The sequence below is a fragment of the Protomyctophum parallelum genome (assembly GCF_964188405.1).
Source record: "Protomyctophum parallelum genome assembly, chromosome: 21".
In the NCBI taxonomy this organism is placed as follows: domain Eukaryota; kingdom Metazoa; phylum Chordata; class Actinopteri; order Myctophiformes; family Myctophidae; genus Protomyctophum; species Protomyctophum parallelum.
The window spans coordinates 28,641,584-28,668,467 of record NC_139713.1 but is presented as its reverse complement, the minus strand read 5'-3'; the positions used below and the strand labels follow the sequence as shown (position 1 = coordinate 28,668,467).

The following is a 26,884-nucleotide window of genomic DNA, read 5'->3' as shown; positions in this document are numbered from 1 at the left end:
AGGGACCCTGGGAGTCCCAGGACCATGCCAGGGACCCTGGGAGTCCCAGGACCAGGTCAGGGACCCTGGGAGTCCCAGGACCCCACGTTGAGAACCCTGGTCAGGTCAGGGACCCTGGGAGTCCCAGAACCAGGTCAGGGACCCTGGGAGTCCCAGGACCAGGTCAGGGACCCTGGGAGTCCCAGGACCAGGTCAGGGACCCTGGGAGTCCCAGGACCCCACGTTGAGAACACTGGTCAGGTCAGGGACCCCCAGGACCAGGTCAGGGACCCTGGAAGTCCCAGGACCCCACACTGAGAACCCGAGCTGTGTTCAGCATGAGGCATAAAACATGTGCAGAGTGATGTAGGCAAGTCTTAAAACATATTTGGGTATGATGATGCATGTTTTAGTTGTGACATGCTGCACATGCATGCTACCACTATTACAAATGTACAATGATTGTGATTAACTTATGTGGCTATCCATTCCTTTGTGAGTGATGACGAAAAATATGATTTGCGACTGGCTGCTGCTACTGTAAAGTGTAAAGGAACCATCTAACTACAGTATTCCTTTAAAATGTTCCGCGAAGTAACAACGTGCTTACTTCGACGTAATTGGCATCACCGCGGTTGACGCCTTCTCTCTCAAATGATTGGCCGAGTCGTGGGAATATGCAAGTATACTCTTGATTGATTGGCCTGAAGCCGGTTTCAACAGCGCAGAGAACGCAGCAGTTCCACTCCGACATCACACTCGCTATACCCTAGTACCGAGTCGTCCGTGGTCGGCTGCCGAGAAGAGATGGAGGGACGTAAAATATAATCGTGAACATTTGCCTATTTTTCTTTTTTTATATTCACGTCGACAAAGTACACTTGATGGAATTGACCTCATCAATGGATAGTTCCACAGAGCTTTCCATCAAGCATCGGGATATCATCGTTGGCGAGGTTGCTTTTGCAGAGGAAATACGCCTTCCGATCAGGAGAACAACCAATCAACCGTGGCGAACCAAAGATAAACAAGCCTTATGATAAGATAAAACTCTGTAAGAAATTGCTTATGTTCTACTTTTTGCTACTTAGTTGCATTTCACGTTTCATTGTCAAGTCTGTCTGTGGTCATATTGCAAAAAGAAGGGGTAAGTGTATAGATATAGAAATGTATCGTTTGGTTTGCTCTGCATGGAGATAGCAGGTGAATTACCATTGAATTTCATTATAATTATATGTGCTCGAATAATGATAGCCCAATGAAGGTGCATCTGCATCATGCCAATAGATGACAGATTGATTTGGGGGAATCCCATGTTTACAAAGATCATGTAGCCTACTACAGTGTACTGTTGTGCGTTAATGTCTGTCAGAGCAGCCCAGTACGCACTAATGGGTCGTAGGAGCGTCTCGCCCTTAGCCCACATTTGTTTTGTCCTGTTGTAGTAATGCGCTCTTGTGGGTTCGCATAAACGCAATCCAGGGAATAGACATTTGGACCAGCCTGCAGAAGCGACTAGAACAAATTTGCAATTGGGTTGCACTAAAACGTCTGCCCTGAAAATAGTTGGGCATATAATTATTCACTATATGGTAGATTTTGTTCGATTTAGAGGGAAGGGACCCCCACATAATCATTCCACGTTAGCAACATTGTTGAATAGTTGTTTGCTGTTGAACCCTTTGCCCGGTTTTGAATCGGACCTAATGCAAAAGATTCAAAAGGGTGACGTCTGACATAGTCCATTTGTCTGTATAGTAGTGAGACGTGAATGGTTTTGTGACCGAGGTGCAGCTTGCAATAAAAGGAGGGCTTGTGTGTCAGAATCTCAGTGGTTACAGGAAACGCTTTGAAGTATATTATTGGCTCTTCAAAGCTGCCTCCGAAGGCTTAGCTTCCAATTCTATTGTCTAAGCCGGAGGTGGGATCATCGCACCTCATTGCACCGATGGCAGCCGAGGTTGAAGGTTGGCTGCAGCAGAGGGCCATATAGATTATAGGCCAGGTGTGAAATTCTATCCTGCATGCTTTCCTGTCTCTGTCAGATCATTTATTAGACAGAATGACGGGATGTCACAGCTTCCCACAAGAGGTTGACCATAAAGGAGAAAAGGGCTGCAATACATTAAGCAGAGTCCACAGTGCCCATTTGCCATTAGGCTACCTGACCCAAACTATAAACACAGGGAACGAGGGGGCATAAACATATAAATAACGGTATGCCCCTCTTACATAGTATTATGGGGTTGCATTATAAAATATCGAATGAATCGTACGTTTGCTGAATGTAGCCTGATTAATCTAAATTCAAACATACCGGTATGTGTCCAACCCAGAGTTGTAATAGCAGACAGAGAATGACACACCTGCCATGCCAGTTATGGTAGACGTCCTGCTTGTATTTGACAAAACATTAATTACTCAGTGGGGGGCATTTACTCAGTAAAACAAATCTAGTTTTCTCTACCCTTTTTTATTAGTTATTACAACAATATATTCAAGCTGTTTGTGCAATATGTGCTTTGTGGATCTGAGCCATGTCTCAAAGACTAATGCAGTCTTGTTTGAGTGTAATTACAAAATGTCATGTATGCGGCGTATGCCTATAGGTATCCACTATCCAGGGTTTCCCCACTGGCACTGATCTCCATCAGCTCTTTATCTCCATTTCCATGTAGACGACGTGGTTTGTCATCTGGCTGCCTTCTCCCATCAAACCTGAGTTATTAGTGATGCTATAGCCTGTGATATAGCCTCTGCAGGCTCACTCAATTCAAATTTCAAAGTGATATTTCGTTATGCTACCTGCCATGACTATTATGTATTTTAAACTTAGCCACTAGGAAGGTCATGTTTAATGCAACTAGAGCCGGCCTAGATGTACCCCCAAAACCTGTAGATAGTACTGTGAGTTTTGTGCCATTCAATGCAAAAGTGATTGTGCCATGCAATGCAGAAGTGATCTCTGAAAGAGATAGAGCCACAATAACTCTCCTCCAAGGGATAATGTCAGGACTTTGTTGCTAAGCAGTTCCTCCTGTGCGCCCATAGTAAGCACAGTTTTATCTACTAAGGCATGTCGTGTGTAATTACAGGCAGCCTGCCATCTTTTGAAATCTGCCTAATTGGTCTTTTCATTTTAATAGGATGAGGGGGCAGAGGGACAGGGGGTTAAGGGTGGGGGGTTAAGGACTACGCCATAGAGGTCAATTGGAGAGGGGTACAGACTGGCAGTCTTATTTAAGCTCAATTCATACTTTGGCGTGCGACGCCGTCATGCGATGGAGCATAAATGTGCCATTATAGTATGTAGGTCTAGGCTATGTCATCTATGTTGTCTATGTTATGGTGCTCTGTCTCGTCTACCTCTCATGAATGATACAGATACACACTGTCTGATTGCATTTAATGCAATATCTGCAATCTGCTCTTAATGTCGCAGTCACAGGAGGTTATTTTTATTAGGAGCAAAGCCCTTTTTCAGAGAATACATTGGTCTTTCCATAATGCTTCATAGAGAGCTTAGTTATTTTAGTGTGGAAAATAAGTTTGCTGCTGCCATCATGTAAGAGCCCTGCAGGGAGCATTTCCCCAATCATTCCTCTTGAGTTCTCTGTTTTATTAAAATTTGTAATGACTTGAAGGAATCATTGACCCTTAACAGCATAATGAACGGCCCTGCTTGTACAGAGGAGAGGGCTTGGTGAGTGGGGGTGGGTATAAAGACAGGGTTGGTTGATAGTGAGAATCGTTCACATAGCTATAGCAAGCTATGTTCGCTTTTATGGAATACGTTATAGTAGTAGTATAGTTTAGCCTAAGAGCAATTAAAAACATTGTACTATAGGTCTGGTGAAGTTAGTATAGTGGCTAATAGTTCTTCTGTTTATTGTCACATCACAGGTTTGCAGCTCCCATCATTTGCTGTTACAAAGGGAAGAAGTAGAGAGATACAAAGAAAGAAAACATGTCGTTCAAATATTCCTGATATTGATAAAGTGAAATATACAAGCAAGATAGATTTCAGACCTTAGATACATTTATGAGATATACCAGTCAAATTTATGTTGTTTTCGATAACTACCTCAAACCTAGATTCTATCAAATTGCTTCCCAGAAAGGATCTGTCTGTCTGTTAACTGTTTATAAAGGTATGAGAGCTGTTCTCACCAATATCTATTCTATAATCTATATTGATTGATTGGCTGACTTGCCCGTTGTCCATTTGCACTGGCAGCAGTCAAAGTGAGGCCTAAACTAAATCTAATGAATGTAGCAAGTGACACTCCATATACATACGTACAGCTTCTCTATCAGCTCATGAACCCAAAGGTTAGTCAGGGTGCCCTAGTTCGCACACGTATGATAATGATCAGATAAGACCATGTTTACCTCTTAATACCGACTGAGTGTCAGTTAGACATCAACCCATGCAGAGCAGGCAGTGTTAATCTTACCTTGTTAGTTGTTACTGTCTGAGTGCAAGGGCACATTTGAGTGAGTACAAGTCGCCATACTCCTGACCAACTCCTCCTACTCCTTGATTGTGCCTGGCTGGTCCAAGTTAATGGCTCCACATTCTTCTGCAGGGTTTAAAGTTAAGCATAAACACTTTAGAGAGTAATGCAACTTGTTGAACGACTGTATACACGTGTATGCAATGCATTATTGAAAGAAAAAAATCCTTATTTTAAAATGTCTTCCATTTAGAATTAATTAATAGTTTATTGCATAACAAAAACTTTCACTAGGCTTTCTGGAAATGGGAAGTAGTTATTGCATTGCAGTTTAATACTAAAGCAAATAATAGAAAGCCAAATATAGATTTATTTTAAGCAAATAGAGGCAGTTCCAGTAGATTAGGGAGCAAAAGAAAGGGACAGCCACAAATTGAATTCTACTACTGACAACAGTGACAGAATTTTCAACACACAGCACAATATTCCTTTCAATGAAAAACTCAGAGTGCTCATTATCATGGTCAGTAGTTAGTACTGGAAGGACAAAGACAGCCTAGTGGCAGGTTCCAGACTGAAAAAATAAAAAATATAAATAACACAATGCCAGTGCATTGTTGTCTCCACCAGGCCGAAGGCATGTGGGGAGAGTATGTTTTGCACTCCGTCCGTCCGCGTGTCCGTCCGTCCGTTTGTGTGTCCGTTTGTGTGTCCGTGTGTGTGTCCGTGAACAGCTAATCTCGGCCACCGTTAACCCGGTCGATGCCATATTTTGCACACACACTCCCTGGATGCCAAACATGAACCTCTGCCCCAAACTTTCCAGAACGGCCTGTTATAGCGCCACCAGGAGGCCGCTTTGTGCAAAACAAGTTTTTGCACAGTACACCTACAGATTTTGTCCAAACATCACGCAAATTGGTACACAGTCTCTCTAGAGCCATTCAACGAAACGGGTCTTTCAGATTTATCAGACTCCATCCTGATTGGTTAAGATTGGCTTCCAAAGTTCACAGGAGTGCTCAGTTTCAAACAAAATGCTGCAAATCATGAACACATCGCGTGATTTCCGTGAAATTGTGCACCCACATTCCCACTAGGCCGAGGACGAAATGCCACATGAACAATTTCAACTCAGCCTCAAGGTGGCGCTATAACTGGCCGAAAAGTGTTTTTACCTCTAACTGCACGGATCTGTGGATAACCTGGTGGAGACCTGTGCCCGGAAGGGCACTTTTTCTAGTTAGTTATGCATTCCTGAATCTTGTGCACTAATTATTCCTCTTATTGCTCTAGTCTACGGGATGTGTGATGTGTAAACATTTTTGATACTCTACTCAAAATACCTGTTTTACTGAAAGTAGCACAACAGCTTCTCAGTGATACTGCATATCCCAACTGTCGATAAAAATGAATGACCAAAGGAGACATGTGTGGTATATCAAACGCAGAAGCATGGATTTGACCCTCATCCCCCTGCAAATCGAACCTTGAATGTTACGTCTCTGGGAGTTTAGACTTTAGAGGCAGTCATTGTATTTATTTGATGTATTTTGAGCATTTGCATGAATTGTATAGAAAGCCCTGCTTAACACTGTTGTAATACCTTTTACAGGAGCTAATCTCAATGGAAATGAGTCTCATTGTTATCAGTGGCAGGCCTTGAGCGTGGTTATTGTGTAGGGCAGAGAGGCTCTGGGATGTTTGGATGTTCTGCATTTCAACCTTTGTGCCTTTGTATTTTCTGAGAGGGAGAACATAAGAGAGAAATCTAGGTCTCTCTTATATGGTGCTCTGATACCAATTATGCAAACTAATAGAGAATTTAACCAGGCTGGCTCTTATCATCCTAATCCTAGAGTAATAGAATCTATAAAAAATGTATGAGAGGGTGGGGGTAGCTGGTGTGGACGAGTGTGTTGAGATGAACGCAACATCTCCAGCATCACTGCCTGCTTTCTAGGTCTGTCTGTCAGACTCACTTGTCTCCTGTATTACTCAATAGTACACTTTAAATAATAACACAAAATGCAATTGGCAATTGTACGCAGTTACGTTATTGTAATTATAGTTGCCCCATTTTAGCCCCACAAAGTGAATTAAATGCTTTGTGTTTTTACTATTGCTCAATATGCATGTATTTATTGAACTCACAGCAAAATGCACCTCTGGAATTAGAATCATCTTTAACTGTGATGATCACAGGTTTTGTTTTGTCTCTAGCATTATAACAGATTAACGAAGGTGTTCCTGTAGCGTACTTTGTGCTTCAATTTTCATACAGACCACATCGTTGGCATGCTTGCACATGTAAGTCATCAAAAATGTGACTTTGGTTATTATCAGCGAGAAGGCCTAAACTTTTAAAGGAAAATGCTATATAGAATATGGGGAACTGGGGCTTTGTTTTTTTCCCTGAGTGGCACAGGGGTATGTTTCCTGTCCACCCCTGTGGAGACTGGGATTTGAATCCTTCACAGTGCCATCTTGGCCGGACACTCCAGTGAACACAATTGGGGTGTTCGTGGGTGGGAAGCAGTTGGGGAAGTCATTTTCTGTTACTAGCGTATCCTACAGGTTGGTGGGGGTGCCGTTTAGCAGGGAGTGGAACTAAGAAGTATAGCGTGTTCCTCTGCATGCATTATACCCTCCCTTTGAAAGTCCTCATTGTCACTTTAACTTTAAGAAGTGGCTGGTGACTCCATGCATATAATATATCGGAACAGACACGTGTCTACTGTCTACCCCTTCCCAAGAGTCAAGAGTGAAGACCAAACAGTAGGGGCAGGGCATACATGGACAAATATAGTTTTGCTCCAGGACCCAAACAAAATGTAAGTGCCAAATAATTTCAAACACTGTCTCCTGGGCTACTCCAGCTCATACCCATGAGGCCGTTTAGTGGTAGAAGAAAGATTGTTGAAGGTCAGGCCCATGAGTAATTTGGAGCTTTTAGGAGGGTGTCATGCTTTAGCTTTACACATTTTTATGCCCCACTTTGATATGTTTACCACTATCTAAATATGTCTCTGCTGCATTTTGGGAGGAAGAAAGAGTGCTGCACTAGCCGGGTATTAGTGCATATGGCCAACTATTTCCTCAGAAACGTGATTCAATTTCAGCCTAGATTGTCAGCCAAGGAAAGGGGACAAGACATTTTAAAGTGAATAGAAATTAAATCTTAACCCTAGAACACTAAACATGGTTAATGTTCACCCGGACAATTATATTTTTGTAATTTTCATAATGTTGTCGATTTCTGAGGTGAGTGGGTCTTTCGGTACCTTCATGATGCTCAGTAACATCCCTGTTTTTTTCTACAGGCAGGTTGGGTGAATTTCTTCATAATGTGTCATTTACATCATATTGTCTCTTTATTGTTACAGTACATCAAGTTGCCATGTATGGCTGTACTTCAATATATTTTACATTTACATTACATTATATTTTACCTGAAGCCATTTATTTTGTATTTCAAAGAGATATATGGTTGTTTATGTCTTATCAAAAGCTGTGTCAATGGTATTCTCTGAAGGTCCTTAGGGGTAGCCATCTGCTTTCTGTTAGTCTTTAAGAGGAAGGATCAGTTTCCTGCCTATTTGAACGATCACAACCATCATCTAGTCTCTTCATCACTTCCCTTGTTGCTCCTGCACTGACCTTGTTATATCTTCTCATGCCTAGTCCTGTCCTGAGCCCAAGGATGACAATGGGTTATAAAAATGAGACATTTTACGTTTCATGCCATTTTCCCAGAGACCCCAGAGTCTATCACTGATGGAAAGAGCCAATTTGTCTGCCAGAGCGTCATTATCAGAAAACCTTGGGAGACAAAAGATGGACTGCAGAGTGCAGGGTCCTTATCTCTCTGGCAGACCCTCAGTGAACCACATCATGTTTGATAACGCTGCTTATCAGCCACTCTGATGTCACCCCAAACTGGCAAGGATTGAATGTCCTTGCAGCTTAAACTTTGTCCTATTTTCCTATTATCCATGACTGTGGAAACCTAGCTTGCAGATGTTAGCTTATAGGAAATGGAAATTAAAGCTTAATAACGGTCACAGAAAAGTGCTGAAAGAGCTGAACAAATGGAGATTGTATCCCATCAGGAGCAAATGAAGATTTGCTGCTGTTTGAAATGTGGAAGGCTTTTTGGGCAGTGCAACAAAATGAGATACAATGCAACATGGCTTAACAGTTGGCACATTTGTGTGTTAGTAGCCTTATTTAAATTTTAATTGAGCTATGCTTGTGACTGCCAGAGAATATTATCTTCTTACCATTGCAGAAAAATGTCTGTAGTTACTTCTGTAGTTACTTATCACAAGCTGAATTGAGATATCAGTTTGCCAATTACAGTGGAAGAGACATAATATAATAAAGTACCATACATCAAGGAATATAACTAAGGCATGGAGCTTGCTTTTGTTGTGCAACACATTTCCTGGAGGGCGCCATCCAGCACTCCACAAAATGTGTTGCACAACAAATATGGCATCACAGAGATCTTAGATGATACTGTCATTCTACTCTCTCACATTACTTTGATCGCAGGTCCCTTTGTCATTAGTCAGGAAAGGCAATTGTAAGCCCAAAGCCAAATTTGTACTTTGTTGCATGTCTCGTTCACAGAAAATCACTGATTTTCAAGCTATTTTCAAGCAAGCAACTAGTCACACTGTCATGCGACTAGTAGCCTAGTATGAATTAGGCATACGTTTTCACAAAACATCTTTAGATGACAGGGGATTGAAAATAAACTTTTCTACATGTTTTTTATTTTCACTTTTCTGGTTTCAGTGAAATCTTTTTCGCCCTTTCATTCTTTCAAAACCTGTGGTGCCTATCCGATTAAAAAAAAAAAAGAAAAAAAGGGAGGGGGGTTTCTCCCTAAGACGTGTACAGACGTCCTGGGCACCCCCATGGTATACTTCATTAGTCCCAACCTTGATTTATTTTCATATAGGAACAAATTGGAGGGTAATGGAAGGTATTTTGACTCTCGTCTAATTTCTTTGCCAGTAAAATACTGAATGCTTTTCCCCGGAGATACCTTTCCACTTTCCTCTGTTCTCTTTGCTTTTTCTGCTCATACCTCTTTTTGACAAATTGTGTGGTAATGGAAGGGTCGTTGTGAAATTGGTTTGCTTTTCAAAAGTCTGACTATACCAAGGCTTTTAGGTTGCCATGTGTGTGTGATCAGATGAGAAAAGCTGAGCAGTTTGAAGTGAGCTTGTCACTGAGGGGCAGAAGGCGTGGAAGCGTAAAGCCTGATATATATTTGGTTGCGTGCTGGTGTTGTGAACTGAAAATATCCGATCTACAAGCTCACCAAGTGTTGCCGTGTGAGCTTGTAGATCGGCTATTTTCGGTGGCCAAAACCTGCATGCAACTAAGTGTAACTCAGCCTTAAGAAAAAGGGAAGCGAGAATAAATAAAAAAAACACTGTTCCTTTATTCTTTTGACATGGAGGTAATCATGTTTCTGCAGCTAGTCACTGAGCACTCCATCCTGTGGTTGACTCACTTAAGCTGCCCTCTGGTCCTTGAGGGAGAAAATAAAACAGTAGAAACAGACAAAAACGAATATGAGAGATGCAAAGGCAGTCTGGCAGCTGTGTGCTGCAGGCTCCTATTAGCTTACTTCAACAGAATGAAAGTAGTTTGTTTCAATGCAAGTGTATGAATTGCTCCCCCTAAGAGATCATCTTTTGATAGCATGGGTATGGCTTTGGCTGTAATATTTTGCATAGTTTGCAGTTAGCAGCTGTCTATCTACAAGGGGCATCAATCAGGTGCAGTATGCCTGGTTTGAGATGGCCCTACTGTAGATACCGGTAGTTCTTTACATTTGCCATGCTAGCACATAGAATTGCTGACTCTATCAGATGATCAAAGGGGGTGTTGTAGATGCACTTATCTATGACAGGTTCAGATAATACGCAGCTCTCTATTTAGAATGATAGTCTCTCTCAGCACTGCTGAGAAGAGCCCGCAGCTCTGTCAGACATAGCCACTCATTACCTCTGACAATACTTAACTCTGCAAATAGCACAACCCGTTTTAGAGAACCTGCCACTTTTGGCTTTCACTGCTGATCAATACAGCTATCAATTCATACAGCAATTTAAGAAGCCCAGCGCTCCAGGCTAGGGAGAGATTGAAGGGCACAGCCTTACTGTAGGCTACAGAAGGCCTTGTAAATGATCTGTGTTACAGAAACTGACAGAACAAGGTTGAAAACGGGAAATTGCCATCATAACAACTAAGCATATGGAGGAAATAGAAACTATTAAATGATAATTACTTTGTAGCAGCTCACAGGGGGGGGGGGGGATCCTCACTTTTAATAAGATAAGCACCCAAAGTGGGTGCTTAGTTTTATGTAAGCGGTTTAATATCTACTTAAGACCTTGTATGATGAATAGTGAAACTGAAAATATATGATCTACAAGCTCACAATGCTTTATTTGTGTGGTTAAGTAAAAGAGAGATCTTTTCAAGAGAATATAATTTAATGCATCTGTGCATTAAATTAGTTTGTGGTTGAGTTGCAATATCACTTTTTTATTTTAATCAACATAATTATCAACTTTTAAGGTCAGCATTCTGTTGTTGGGGCCATAAAGTAGTCTCTCAAGCCAGAACTCTTCCACTCTTCTTCGTTAAAACATACAGAGTTTGTACATCCGCCTCGTAAAAGTCCCACAAAATAATCTGTCTAAAAATATTTCAAATGAGCATTTCTGCTAAACAGCAAGGTAGATAGGGTTCAACTAATTTGGGTTCCAGTAGGACTTTATGTGACTGCAAAGGCGAAATGGAAGTGGGGGAGGGGGGGCATGCACTGCATTTCCTACGTATTCTCAGCACTTCCCATGTACAGACTGTAAGGTGGAAGCGTTTGAAAATTGTGTGAGCCAACAACTCTGTCTCGAGAGACTAGACGGAAAGTAACAGTTTCTTTCCTTTCACCCAGCAGGTTCCCTAAAGCTGTCAGCAGCTAGAGCCTCAGTGAGCCACTATGCTGGCATGCATCCAGAGACAACAGAACCTGGCATCCCAGCATCTGGTCTGCACTCCCAAAATCCTGGATGTCCCATCTCTAGCACTGTCGCTACCTGTACAAACACCACAGCCCTGTGCTCACAAAGGTGAGGCCATATCAGATGATTTTTATAACCTAGACAAGACAGTGTCTGTCAGCACTGTGCAGTGACATTTATAGCTGTTGCTAGAATTGCTACTATTTAGGATCTACAGCATATATTTTATGTGATGAATAGCAAACAGCGATGTGTTATGAGCTTTTCAAATTCTCGTTACTTGCACAAGCAGAGCGCGCAAATACTGTAATCGGCTGCGTATGTCGGTGTTGTCCACCGGCCAATAGGGGACCACCATTCTTGATGACGTGACTAAGGTATGTTTGGTGATCGGCTGGGTATGTATGTATTAGAGATCAGCGGATGAGCTTTTTTGTCACCCGAATCCGAGTGTGCATATTTATAATCTGCCCGTTATCCGACCGCATTCATTAATTAATCCAATTTATATATCCGCAACAACCCAAAATCCGCTGCAGGGATAGCCAATCTACAAGCTCACAACGCGTCGCTGGCTCGCTGCGACGCGTTGTGAGCTTGTAGATCGGCTATTTATAAGTTGTGTCACTCACCACTGCCGACAGTTCACCAAAGTTAGGGTTGTATATTCCCATTTCCATGGCAACAAGGCTGCCGTCCGTTCAGTCATTCACGTTCGCAACGAACGTCTTTTCATGTGGCATATATCCAGCCCTCGCTCCCATGGCACCGAGTCCCACGCCAAACTTATATTCTTCCCTTCTGTTTCAGTTAGTTGTAAGTTTATTTCATACTCCTTCCTTAGCCAATATAGGCGTCTAATTTGTGCCTGATGGAAAATATTAAAAGTTATAAAACCTATAGATGGATGCCATTAATTTATTTCCAGCATTATTTCACCCGCGGTTTATCCAATATTAATTAATAATATATTCCATTGACCATAAACCGACCCTAAACTGCGGTTAACCATGGCATCCGCGGCTAAATCCGCCATCCATGTAAAGCGCCTTGGATAAAGGCGCTATATAAATGCACCATTTACCATCCGCTGGTCTCTAGTATGTATGTATGTATGTCAGGGTAAGAATGGTGGTCCCTTATTGGCTGTTGATGGGGACGTAACTAGTACGTTTCAAGGTTGGTATAATGTCAATAATGTGTCTAAAGGATTTAGAACAGCAGTTGTAATAGACAGTAGTTAGTAGCAGTACTTGCACGGAATGCGCGCCATGCTTGCGCACAAGTAGGCTATGTGGCCTACTTGTTTCCATTTGTGTACAAATGTACGGTTTGTCATTTCACAGAGACACACGAACAAGGAAAGTGTTTAGCTCGACCTGGATTATGACTGTTGTGCTGGCCTTTTTCTAAGTCTATATTTGCGTGAGCTTGATCATTTGGTGACAAGTGTTGAATTTGTTGCCAATCAAGAGTACAGTCATACAAATGATCGATTGTTTCCAAGATTTGTATAAAATTGTCAAGTACACAGGGCTTGCACTAAGGCAGGGTACTTTCTTGCTTTCATTACCATAAATGATAAATCTATGAATTGGTATACAGTATATACCACAACATAGCTTTCGTAATAGTTAATATTTATCAGCCAAATTTCATCCCTTACATACGTATAGTTTACATGGCAATTGCAAACATTTCTTCGGTTGTACTGCAGTGGGAGAATTGCTTTACCAATGTCCTTTTACATTGGGCTACGGTGATATGGTATGCATATCCTGAACAACCTGATCACCCATGATGTGCTAGCATACTAATATTATGAGCTTTCTGTGCTAACGTTGATAATGTTGCCTGGGGCACCGATGGCCTAGTGGTTAAGGCGCACATCTCTTTCAGCCTGATGGCGAGTCACAAGTCCTGACGGCCTTTGCTGCGTGTCGCATCAGTTTACTTTTGTGAGGACAGAGATATAGAGATAGGTTACATACAACTCTGTTCTAAAGGACTAGGGCACTTCAGTGCCACACTATAAAAATTGATTCAGGCCTAGTCAGTACACTTTGGCTATACCCAGGCTGTAATTCCTTCTTGGAGAACAATGCCAAGCCACTTTGACATGCATATAAAAAGACAAAACATATTGAGAGTTATGTTTAGGAACATTTGATATCAACCTCTATAAACACCCTGTCCTCCCTGAAAAAAATACCTTTTTTTCAATTGCACTGAAATATAAAACCACATGTGCACATATGGAGTCATTGGACCATGTTCATGAATCATTCTTATGTAATGTGATATTTCATATCAAACCAGTGGTTCTCATTGTGATATTCTAAATATTATTAAAGTATTAATTTTGAGTTAGCCATTAGCCATTTTGAGTTAAGCTTCATCATGTACTTTTCCTTGGGTATGCAACTTGATACATCTTAACAGTATGACATATTTTTGTGGACCTGAATGGTAAGAATAGATTAAAGATCATAATACCTAGGCTAGAGTAACACTTTTTAGCATAACGTCATCTATGATCTTCTTGGCATTTTATGGTTAATAGTGACAGGAAGATAAATAACCAACATCTTGCCTTGGCTTATATCCTCAGCTGTGCTCAAATTTCAGAGGTTGACTTTCCTACATCCATTACCCCCATGTCTTCATTTCTACCCTGGGGGGAAATGCCTTTTTGTCTCTTCTTTTATTAAATATTAATTGGGAATCAGTGGAGCACTTGTCTACTAAACGCTAGAACAGAGGGGCCTAGTTTGCCTTAGGCAGAACCAGGAGCGCTTTTCTCATCCTGTTTACCTGCAGGGCCCATTCTCCCCTGAGCTTCCACTGTGTGTTAAAAGTTAAACAGCACCCATTTGCCTCCAGCATCACCCTGACAATTCAAACATTGCCAGATGGGAGAAAAAGTACTGCCAATCTACAAACTCGCAGCACTTCACAACAGTTGTGAGCTTGAAGATCTGCTATTTTCACAGAATGTTCGGCTATATGACATGCCCAGAATAGGGAGGGACGCTAGGGGTCAAGTGCTGAGGAAGAAATAACAGGATTCCAGTATTCATTGTGCAAAGTTCTGCATACCACGTAACCCTAACACTACTGTATATCTCTGTGCTTGAGTGTGGTGACTGGGAATGGTTTCTTCCCACGCTACTGGCCTGTGCTTCCTGCAGGCTTTCTTTTGAGACAAGCACTTTCCCCGAACTGAGTAAAGGTCCACATAAACAAACGAGGAGTGACAAAGGTGTAAAGACGTATCTGCCTGAATCTCCTCTTAACACACATATCTAAATGCTCAATCCTGAGGCTACTCAGCTCTGCGAACCCAACACCCCCTCGATGAAAAGATTGCTGAGATGGAGAGAGGGAAGGATAGAAAAAGGGGCGAATGAGTGTGAGTGTGAGTGTGAGTGTGAGTGTGTGTGTGTGTGTGTGTGTGTGTGTACACGTACTTGAGTGTGTTCACGGAAGGGCCGGAGTGAATGAAGTGCTTAGTGGGAGTGAGTGTTCTGGTGTTATAGTACATCCTGTATGTCTTTTCTCTGTTCCAACATCTCTCTATCTCTCTAATGGCTACACTGGATTGCCAGGTTGAGCAGTTACCCCACTGAACTGAAAAGGACTCTCATGGATGTTTAGCAAGTAGCCTAGCACTCGAGGTCGCTCTCTCGCTCTCCCACAACCCTTCTCTTTCTCTCCGTCTCTTTCTGCCCCCCACCCTCCCCGGTCTCTTTTATGTTCCCCACGGAGGCTCCAGTTGGCAGGCCCCGGCTAACCCAGGGCATTAATATTAACGCCTCTTTATGTGGATACATTAATATGAAGAAAAACGCTAGTAGTGCATCTTAATGGCAATACTAACTCTGTTAGGGCACAGGCCTCTACAGGGTGAGGTGCCGCACTGCACAAAATGTTTGACTATGGAGACCAAATGCTTGGAACATTGTCTGGGTCAGGATTTCACATAGAGATGAAATAAAACAGCTGAACGTCATTGACTGATATTGCAAGAAATTATACAAATTAAATGAAAAACATTCCACTTGCACTGGTAGTCTGAATTGAAGTCAATACATCTCCTTGTTCTGCCTGCTCAGTATATGGTCTCTAACAACAGAACGAAGGTAGGGTCAATTAGTTACATTGTTCTAATGAGTGGGGTTATCGAGAACTAATGTGTTCATAGAAACCGTTGTCATGGGAACAGAGACTTTGCTTTTCACGTATTGAGTGCCATCTTGTGAAGTTGAGCCACACAAAACATTAAAACATTAGGAATATTCTTGTGGTAAATAACAAAATAAGAGTATATCACTGGTGTGAACAGTACCAGTAACACTACCAAGATCTCAGTAGCATTCTGTGCTTTGGTCATGGCTACTGTTTTGACAGCGACGGAAGCGCGTTGTCCGACTACTTACCCTAAAGCTACCTCCACATTGCACCGACGGTCGGCTGTCGGCCAGCTTGGAAGCGTCGCGAGGTTGTCGACAGGAGACTCCCGACGAGAAGCTCCCGTCGCGGGCTGCTTTCTGCAATTTACATGGGGGAAAATAATGTTTCGTTGGCAGACTAGTTTTGTGCAGATAAAAAAATGCTGCAATCTGGCAGTTTTAAGTAGTCTTTGACTAGTCTGAACAAGTTTGTTTGGTCTGAAGTCACCTTAATACACCAACTGCTCAAGCCACTGAGCATGTGGAAAAGACAGTGACTGGCTGGCTGACTGAGATTTTGTTATTATATAGTAGGATTGGAAAATAAAGGCAGGAATTAACATCCAATTAGAAAATAATCAGCATGAACATAAACAGATTTGGATTAAACAACTAACACTTAAAACAAATACACACAACATGCAACATAAAGGCTAAAAAGTATAGGTTTAGTTCACCTTCAATACCAACAGACTATTAACTTTTCACTCAACATTTAAATTTTAAATGAAGTGCCTGGTAATGTTTGTTTAAGGTGCTGTAAACAAACATTAAAAGTACATAGACTTGGCTGCCATATGACGTAATTTTGAAAGCCATACGTTGGAGTAGCTCTGGTCCACATAGCCCTAATGCTTAATTCTGCCTTGCATTAAGGCTATGGGACTGATGGCTTCTAGCTCTCATGAAATGCAGACCAGCCTCTCCTCTGTAGTGAAAATCTAAAGAACATTTTACCTACTCACTCACCAATACAAAGATAGGTTGCGTCATTAGAAAGCCTACTTTCCTTAATGGACGCACTCTGAGCCCCCTACCACATGTATAAAATGCACCTTTTGGCCAGAAAGGGATATTTCTTTTCATCTGACGGAAAAATCTTGTCTATGTCTACCAGTGTCTACCAGTTTAGCATTTTATACGTGTGGTGGGGGGCGTGACGGTGTCAGTCAATAATAATGTGTGAACACAAATCAAAAATTGTGTGCCTACTTACCCTACAAGATCTCCCTCCAAACATCTGTGTGATCAGATCAATGGCTCTTAGCTGTAGTGTAGTGTAGTGTACAAGCAAGCTCAAACAAACTTTGCCACTCGGCTGGGCACATGCATGTATATAGAAACCCTTTTTGACGCGTTCAAATTATAATGTCCAGGCACTGACTGCTGTAGTGTGAGGTTCCCATTTATTCAACACATTAGGTATTACAGCAGTTTTCTTTATGCAAAATAAAATGAGACGGTAAAAACCGTGTGATCTCTAGCCTGTGCCCATACCTTCCAAACCATCAACCTGGCTTGTTGCACCTGTGTTCCCTATGTCACTGTGTGTCACTCATTGTGACACACACCCCATGGTGAACCCGCCCATCTAACGGGTTAAAGGCACAGTGGGCGCTATTACTTTTCAACCGTTACTTTTCAACGGTTTGTCGTACAGACTTGATTCGATTTAAATTCCTTGTCGTCCATCATTTGCCATCACATTTGAACAGTTTGTTGTAGCTACTTGTGGGTCACCTCATTGGACTCGGTTTAAAGTCCTTGTTCTTTATTACATTGACATGCCTCCTATTCTGATTGATCAATATTTCACATCTATATCTTTTGCCATAACCTTTGAACAGTTTTTTGTACAGAGACATGAGTCACCTCACTGGTGAAAATACTTCTCCTTCATTAGAGTTACTTAGCTCTGCTCCCAGTTCTGATTGGTTGACATTTGCCCGTAACATGCACAGACACAGGTCATCACTGCTTGCAGCTTAAATTTATGTTTGACAATGTTTTTGGATGGATATTGCAAAAATAGTGGTCATTGTGCTTGTCTCCTCATGCTGGTCTTTTGGGTGTGTAAGGAATTTGAGGCAGGAGAGAAGTCATGGTGTGGAAATGCAATGAGCCAGTCCAACTCCTGTTTTTAGCCCATGGCTCAGGGGCTTGTTTTGCCCATAAATCAGTGATTAACTCAAACCGCTCCAAAACAATGAGGTCTCCACTCCAATCTGTGGGGAATTGCTTTAAGTGTGACCATGGGAAAAAAGATTAGCCAGCTTACCGTGACAGAAAGCGCTGTGTGGGATTGCATGGGGGTGGATTCAGGGGTTATGAAAGACCATAGATCTATGGATGGTATGATGAATGCTAGATGCTGTACTCCATCCCTCCAGTGTGTTACGGCCATTCATTATTCTCTCTCTCTCTCTCTCTCTCTCTCTCTCTCTCTCTCTCTCTCTCTCTCTCTCTCTCTCTCTCTCTCTCTCTCTCTCTCTCTCTCTCTCTATATATATATATATATATATATATATATATATACTGTATGTATATGTATATACTCTCTCTCTCTCTCTCTATATATATATATATATATATATATATATATATCCAATTTTGACCTGAGATCAGATTCTAAAAATGTCTTCTACATCCTGACAGTTTTCAGAAAAGGCTACGTTTCCATGTCAGTCGTTCATCGATTTTTAAAAAATAGCGCGCGCTATGAGCTTGTAGATCTGCTATTTATTATATATATATATATATATATATATATATATATATAATTTATTTTATTATTTTTCATGCAGATATTCTGCATCTGTACTCTGAGAACTGTTCATATGCACTGCTTGTGTAATTGGGGATTGGCCCCCACTCCCAAACTTCTTTCTCCAAGGACATTCTTCCCTGCATGGACAGAAGAAGTCAGTATTGGGTGTTTTGTGTGAAAGCCTGCCAGTTTTACTCAGCATGGTGCCACAACAGTTATTAAGCAGCAGGTTTCTTGCTCAGGGCCGGAGGGCCCCTCCCAACCAAGAAACATTCAAGGCCAAATAGCTGAAATCTTAAATGTATTAATCTAAAAAATACAATAAAAAATGTTATCGAAACTGGCAGTCAGGGCCTTTTTGCGCCCCCTAGTGGCGATGGAAGAGTTAAGTAAGAGATTCTGCTCTGATAACTAAGCTGAACTTTACCTGTTAAGATTGTGCACGGCACAACAGAAAGTTAATGTTCAATGGACTTTTTTTCTGTGAAGAACCCAGAGAGGGTAATTTGGTTATTATTTATTTCATAAATAGTGTTATTATATATTTCCTGACTTTATTTTTTCTGTGAAGAACCCAGAGAGGGTAATTTGGTTATTATTTATTTCATAAATAGTGTCATTATATATTTCCTGACTTTATTTTCTCTGTGAAGAACCCAGAGAGGGTCATTTGGTTATTATTTATTTCATAAATAGTGTTATTATATATATTTCCTGACTTTATTTTTTCTGAGAAGAACCCAGGGAGGGTCATTTGGTTATTATTTATTTCACAAATAGTGTTGTTTATTTCCTGACCTTTTTCTGTGAAGAAGTACGTGCACTATGCAGCCCTGTAGTGCTGCATGTACAGTACAAGCACTATGCAGCCCTGTAGTGCTGCATGTACAGTACAAGCACTATGCAGCCCTGTAGAGCTGCATGTACAGTACAAGCACTATGCAGCCCTGTAGAGCTGCATGTACAGTACAAGCACTATGCAGCCCTGTAGAGCTGCATGTACAGTACAAGCACTATGCAGCCCTGTAGAGCTGCATGTACAGTACAAGCACTATGCAGCCCTGTAGAGCTGCATGTACAGTACAAGCACTATGCAGCCCTGTAGAGCTGCATGTACAGTACAAGCACTATGCAGCCCTGTAGAGCTGCATGTACAGTACAAGCACTATGCAGCCCTGTAGAGCTGCATGTACAGTGTGGTTATGTGTGGATTTCTAGAAAACAATAAATGTTTACGTTTAGGCACCCCTGCGATCGTCACACTTTTTCTGTTACAAACTGACCCCGGCCCCCATCAGAGAAGGGAAAGGTTATGTGGCCCTCACAGGAAAAAGTTTGGGGACCCCTGACCTAGAGGCATGCATCAGTGTCATTACGCTGATACTTCAGAGAGAATATACATACTGTGCAGTACATGCCTTCGTATCAGAAGAACATAGTTGAGTGTTCATTTAAAGCTGCAATCCTCAACTTTCATGTCTTACCTGGAGGGTAGGACATGAAAGGAGTCATGGACGGGCACAAATGGCCGTGTTCGCGGGTGGGAAATCAGGCGAGGAGGACTGCATTAGCAACTCCTAGGGGTTTGTGACATGACGGAGCAGAGCTGAGAGGAATAGCATTCCTCAGCGTGCATTACGTCCTCACGGTGAAAGAAGTTGCTGATGATGGCATGAGTATTGGAGGAGACACATGGGTTGTTTAGACCCAGCCAATAGGGGGGGGGGACTACTAAATGAAAGAATGAGGCTTGGGTTAAGGACTAAAATTGGGATACATTTTAAAAGAAAAAAAACCCTGCATGTACATGGCACATGCTAATCTGGGTGAGAAAAGGCAATGGGTATTGCAATGAAATGAAATGTGTAAGTGCAAAATGATGCCCTCAGCCAAGGTTGACTGCTAAACAAGTGATTCTATATATAATATATAGAATCTACAATATTATTTATTTTAAATTCAGTAATGGATTTGACTGTGGAGAGGACTTCAAGTATGAGACTGTGGTCTGTCCTACAGGTGATTAACTGCTTAAGATCAGAATACTAATTACCTCCTCTGTCTTACCCAACAATACAAACCTGGTGTGTAATGTGTGTGTGTGTGTGTGTGTGTGTGTGTGTGTGTGTGTGTGTGTGTGTGCGTGCGTGCGTGCGTGCGTGCGTGCGTGCGTGCGTGCGTGCGTGCGTGCGTGCGTGCGTGCGTGCGTGCGCACCTGACACCTGACTTTATAGAGAACGTTGTCATCAATATTCCAAACAAAGCAGTTGTATTGCAGCAACAGTTATCTTCATTTACTGTATTTGTTATTTGTATCTTTGCTTATGACAAAGGTCCATACATTTTAGCACTGGAAGTAAAGGCCAGGGGCTCCTTCTAGACAGCATATTTTCCTCACTTTTGTATTATCATTCATCATTTAATTGAATTGGCGAGCTGTGCTATGCACCCTTATGTTATGAGTTATTTGAAGTTAGACTTCAGCCATTTCCACAGTACATTTCTGTCTTACAGAGCTGACAACTTGGCTTAAATTAAATGTAATAACTAATAATATTGTACAGTGGCTGCTGCACCTTAATTGTTTCTCTATTTATGTGTAGTAAAGTGTCATATGAACTGGTGACATGACTTTCAGAAAATACAATAATTAAATGTATCTATTTGTTTTGACAGAGTGATCCTATATACTGTAGGATATAATGGCGACGATCTTCATATTTATTCATCATGACATTGAGAAGAGATTAGGCTTTTCTAATCAAATCGAAAAGTATTCCAGTGTGTTTTTGAAAATGATAAATATGTGATTGTTAAATGGGGAAAGTGTAACCAATGAGATTTCTGTACCGCTACATTAAGCTAGCCACAGTGGGTGGTACAGCTGAGATGTGTCTCCATGGCACTGACACTGTAATCTCTGGATTTAAGGAGTGAGACACCCTTTGAAGATGAGTTAGTATTCAAACTGTTTGAAGTGTTTATGGAACATCAAGCCAATCTCACAGCTCAGGGCTAAACACTAAAACTCTAGTGAATGACGGGTGGCACGAATGACAGGATTCGTTTTTAGAGTATTTATTTCTCTGTGGTAATTGGGTGAGATGATCCATGGCAGATTATGTATGATTGTGTGTGCTGGTGGTTAGTATTGAAGCAGAAATCTTAATTTTACTCCATTTAGAAGTAGAGGTGGGTGATGTCACCTTCTCTTATTAAGACTAGTAAACCAAATATCTCACATGTATGTATGGATGTATGTTATAGAGGGATAGATGGACGGATGGATGGTATGTAGAGTATGTCCCATCATGAAGTAGGCAAATCAAGTCTTGCTAGTTGCTACTACATGCATGATGCCACAAAACAGAAGCACTCTGGCCATGAAAGCCTACATTTCCCAAATAAAAGTGAAACTTAAGAGGCTAATGAGTTGGGATGTAGTTGAAAATCTAGGCAATTTACCAAGTTACTGTGGTTGTGCTGTGCAGCATGGAAATACATTATAATAATCAATTGTACCTGACCTGTACCAGTGAATCCACCATCTGTAAATTGTGTATACAGATAGCTAAATGGCATAGACCACACTTTATCTAAAATAATTCACTGGTTTCTTCCTGTTCCTCCTTCCCACCACTATCTCCATTGGCAGATTAGGTGTGAGACTGTACAGTCATTTGCGTTGGTATATTAGGGTTGTGTAGACATCTGTTCTACACACTCCCAGATGCCCTTGTTTTCTGTGGCAGTGCTATATTGTGATACATAAATAAGCAGTGTTTTGCTGTGCTGTATTTCTCTGAGGAATTCACTCATGCTGCTGGCACCATGCTGCGGTTCTTCATTCTCCACTGGGAGACGGCTGGATGGCTTGAACACTCCACCTCACCTCTTTCTTCCATTTTAAACACCCAATTTATTTCCTTCATGAGATGGATCTTGTAGATTGAATCATTTTCACAGTTGGAGGCTCGTTGTGGGCCTGAAATGAAATGAACCCCCAAATCAATTTCAAACAGGAACAACAATTGAGCTCTCCCCCTGCATCGCTGAAGTACCTCTTCAAATGGATTTTGTTATTAAAAACGAAATGTTGTGTTTTTCCCACACCACATTTTCCTTTTATTGCAGATTACTGCTTTGTTCTCTTCACTGCCATGATTTCCGCTGACTATGGTGTAATCTAGGTTAATTTCGGCACTTTTACTTTTCATGTCAGGAATTCCATAAAAGTGTCGTTCTGAAGGGTGGTGGTAATTTCTGCCAGGTGATTTATTGCTTTTAAATGGAGCGCCTTTTCCGCCTCTCCTTTGTCGCTGTGAGTTAAGCAGCCATGAAATTGCCTGAATAATGGTGTTTAAATCCAATCTAGGTTTGTCCCCTCAGCTTTCCCGTACACCATTCAATAGCAGTTCTCCTGCTGGTCTGTTGCAACTTCTTCCTCAGCTAAAGCTCCAGGCTTTTACATTAGTGTCAATTCAGGTTCATAGAAGGATTAACCACTTAAGCTGTATTTCATACTTAGTCGTACGACGAAGTGATAATAGCAGATCCACAAGCTTACAATGCAAAGCATCAAACACTGTATGAGCTTGTACATCTGCTGTTTTAGCTGTGTATATAAATGATATATATTTTTAATCTTCACATATGAGTCGATATTCCCAGAATCGGGACGCCATGTTGACCATTATCAGGGGTTATAGAGGAAGAGCCGATTTGCTGTTGTGAAATCAGTTGAGAATGAGTTCCGCTTTGTGTTCTATCGCATCCAAAAATATATAATAATAATAATAATAATAAATATTTAATAATTAAGTGTCAAAACTCAGATTTGATGTTTGAACACAAAGTATTTGCACTTGATGAATACTTAAGAGAAAGCTTGGTATAAGTCCATGTTTCTCAACCTTTTTTGGGCCAGTGCCACCTATCCAATATCCACGTCCCTTACCCACGTCCCTTACCCCCCTTAGCTTTATTTTGTATTGTGTTCTTTACAGTATGTAAATTAGAAAACATCTCATCGAGTTCCAAATATCAGATCTTACATGGGGGTGCTGTACCGCCCCGTTGAGAAAACACTAGTATAAGCAAACAACATATACATTTATTTTATGAAAAATATATGTATTTTTATATGTGTGGATAACCTTATTGGAACTACAGCGTTTTGGTACTCTATAATAGTGCATGTCAGATGCAAGAAATGATCAGTCAAAACTATTAGCCTGCTTCAGCCAAGCTCATAATGGCTTCAGTCATGATTTAACGAATTGCAATGTTTTTCCACATATTCCATTGAGATACAAAGTTAATTACCACTTTTAGACAACATTTGCTATTTCTTCTCACGTTTAGCAGCATCAAGTTCCACTTATGCCTAATGTATACACAGTTGTACGTAAGTTGTAAGTATAATTCAGGCGTTAGGCTGCCCTATGATGAGTGGCTTGATATCTCCAAATGAATCCCACTTGAGCCAATGGTAAAATTAGCTCCTCCCTTGTTGCCTCTGCTACCCTCTCTGATTTCCCTGGGTAATCAGATTCTGGGTTGAAATGAGTCTGAATTAATTTAATAAAGTACTGATCAAACAGTGCCAGAGGTAACCCCCTCCTCCAAATGAGTTTAAAAGAGATTCAGATGTCTCCTATTCCTCTCTTAAAAGGATTTAGGGGAGGGAGGGAGGTAAAAATAGAAAAGGTTCCATAACAATGATAAAGGTTTTATTGTAGTATTTATTGAGGGGCGCTAGGTTTAATGTTTGTCTTGTCTAGACAAACATAAAAAATGACAATGGACAGAGTTTAATGTTAGTTTCGTCTCCAACACAAACATTAAATGCCATTAACAATGAACACTAACAGAGTTTAATGTTTGTTTTGTCTGTCACTGAGCAAATCGGCATATGCATGTCAGAGGAAAACCTCTGCCGATAAGGGACCACGATTCTTATAAACTGCTATTTTCTGATGTTAAATTGATGTCATATTATATCATATGTGATGTTGGTAAAGCGCCCCTCTATTGAATTCCTTTGTGACAAATTAATGTCAGAAATCAGAAATTTTGGTTAGGCTCACTATCTCCTCTATATGAAATTATAATGACCTTTGTCAACTTATCAGCCCAGCAATAATGATCTCCCTCTGCTTGTGTTTCAGGTGAGCCAGAATCCATGACTTCTCGGTACCCATCTCCTGCCGAATTGGATGCCTTCGCCCAGAAGACAGCCAGCAGCCCTCTATCCATCAAAATCTTTCCATCCAATATCCGGGTACCCCAGCACAAACATCTTAACAGGACAGTGAATGGCTTAGACACCACAGGCACACATTACAGCCCCTATTTACAATCCTACTCAGGAGGTTTGTTGGCCGTTATCAATGCTTCTGTGATGGTTAAGGGTGTGGTGAAAAATTGTGAAGGGAAGAGGACTAAACATTCCCCAGCCCAGACTGCAGCTGCACCATATAACAATCCTTTGAACAACAGCTACACAGTTACCAGACATGAGCATAAGGCCTATCATATAGGCTCCTGTAAGCGCTGTGATGTCCCTAATGAGACACTTTCCTCCAATGCTATCATGACCTCGGGAGATCAGAGCTTGGCTCCCCAATCTGAGCTAGCAGAGGTACATAGCCTAATGAGACAGATGAACCGAGTACCACACAGCCAGGCCATGCAGCCAGTTAGAGAGTCACAAGCCAGCCCCTCACTCCAAGCTGTAGCAGCTGTGGCCTGCTCAGACCCTGGCTATGTTTTGGGAGTGCCACACCAGAGCAGCCTGGCGTTCTCAGGTGCAGTGCTACCTACCCAGAGTGCCGATATGGCCAAAGCTCGGTACCTAGATGAAAGAGACTACAGACTGTGGCAGCAGAAGCCACAACATCAAATTCAGCAGCAACGACAGCAACAACAACACTATCAACAGGGGACACTGAGGATGTACAACAATGCTCAAAGGCGCAGTGGCACGGAGGCTACGGTTTGCCGCTCTCCTGAAACCTGCCTCCCTTTGGCCCTCTCCACACAGCTATCATACAGGCCACACACCCTCAGTGCAGACACCAACGGGGCTGGGCAGGAGCGAGGCAGCTCCTCCCCTCTGAACTGTGCTGCTATGCATGGGGAGTTCTCCGTTGGACAGTACTTTGCTCCTCCATGGAACAGTGTGTTGGCAACCCCTGTCAGTGACTGTTACACTTCTCAGGAGCTCAGTCACTCAATGGGAAGGCCTAGAGATGTAGTAGGGCTTTCCCACCCACAGCCTCATCCAAATCACCACCACCACCACCCACATCAGCAGCCCCAGCTCCACCCGCCTACTCATCCTCTGGCTTACAGCACAGACCAAAGCCTCTGTTGTGGGATGCCCAGCACAAGCCTGTGCCATGCCTCAGTGCTTAGCAGCAGCTTGCAGTCTCTGGAGTGCCTGATCAGTGAGATCCACCCTCCTTGCATCAAAGAGCGCATGCTGGGCCGCGGGTACGAAGTCATGGGGATACCTCCACTAATGGAGCACCACCAGCAAAACCACATTCAACTTCCTGTCTACAGATAAGACCTGGTACTGCAGCACAGAAAAAGATAAATATTTCACATACTTTATGGGCAGAAGAGTATCAATTTTGGAAGACCATCCTAGAATAAGACATCCTTTATTTGTGCATGTATTTGTAGAAGCTGGTTCTACAGTATGTTACAAACCTGAAAAGGTAAATGCTAATCATGACTCAAGGGACAGGTTTATTTCAAGATTTTATTCTTGTTTGTATATTTTGGATGACCTTTCATATACTGTATGCCTGCTTGCATTTCCTAATCCCAGTGCTGTGCACCAAGTCAGTATGAAACTTTTTTTGTTTTGCCGTTTTCGGTCTTTAGAAACTCTATGGCTATAGATTATTTGCAGGCAATGCCTCTGTAGTTCTTCATAGGGTGCCATAATAAACATTCATTTATGGGATGAAATGGACAGAACTCCAGGCTTCAATATCTAATAAAGTATACTGCGATCAGCTGGGTATGTATGTATGTACGTACAGTATGTATGTCGGTGTCCTCTCTTGCCCAATTAGGGACCAGCATCATTTGGTTACGTCATCAAGAATGGTGCTCTCTTATTGGCTGTTGATGGTGACACAATATATCATAATTTATCAAGCGGTGATGCCAGTGGTGTGCGCACCCCTTGGCATGCTCTGCTTGCACACAAGTAGCCCATACATGGTCTACTTGTGTGAAAGGCGCGAGTTGGCGTCTCGACAGAGTGCAGTTTGGCATATATATTCCTCATCTTTTAAACAATAATCAGTGATGGTCAATTGTGCATTTCAATGAAATTGAAACTTAACTTAAATATGGGAATTTTGTCTCGTAATTGTTTAA

At 41.7% G+C, this 26,884-nt stretch overlaps 1 protein-coding gene across 2 annotated transcripts; it reads left to right on the top strand.

The window, feature by feature from the left end:
• Window positions 1-766: 766 nt before the first annotated feature.
• LOC310879351 (protein FAM222A-like) lies at window positions 767-26,884 on the top strand. Of its 2 annotated transcripts, none has more exons than XM_083793966.1 (3): window positions 767-1,033; window positions 11,422-11,593; window positions 24,655-26,884. In XM_083793966.1, exons 2-3 carry the CDS (start codon window positions 11,464-11,466, stop codon window positions 26,055-26,057), a joined length of 1,533 nt encoding a protein of 510 aa, XP_083650092.1. In that variant the 5' UTR covers window positions 767-1,033; window positions 11,422-11,463; the 3' UTR covers window positions 26,058-26,884. The 2 variants fall into 2 exon arrangements, with proteins under 2 accessions (XP_083650092.1, XP_083650091.1); XM_083793965.1 differs by having other exon boundaries at window positions 11,419-11,593.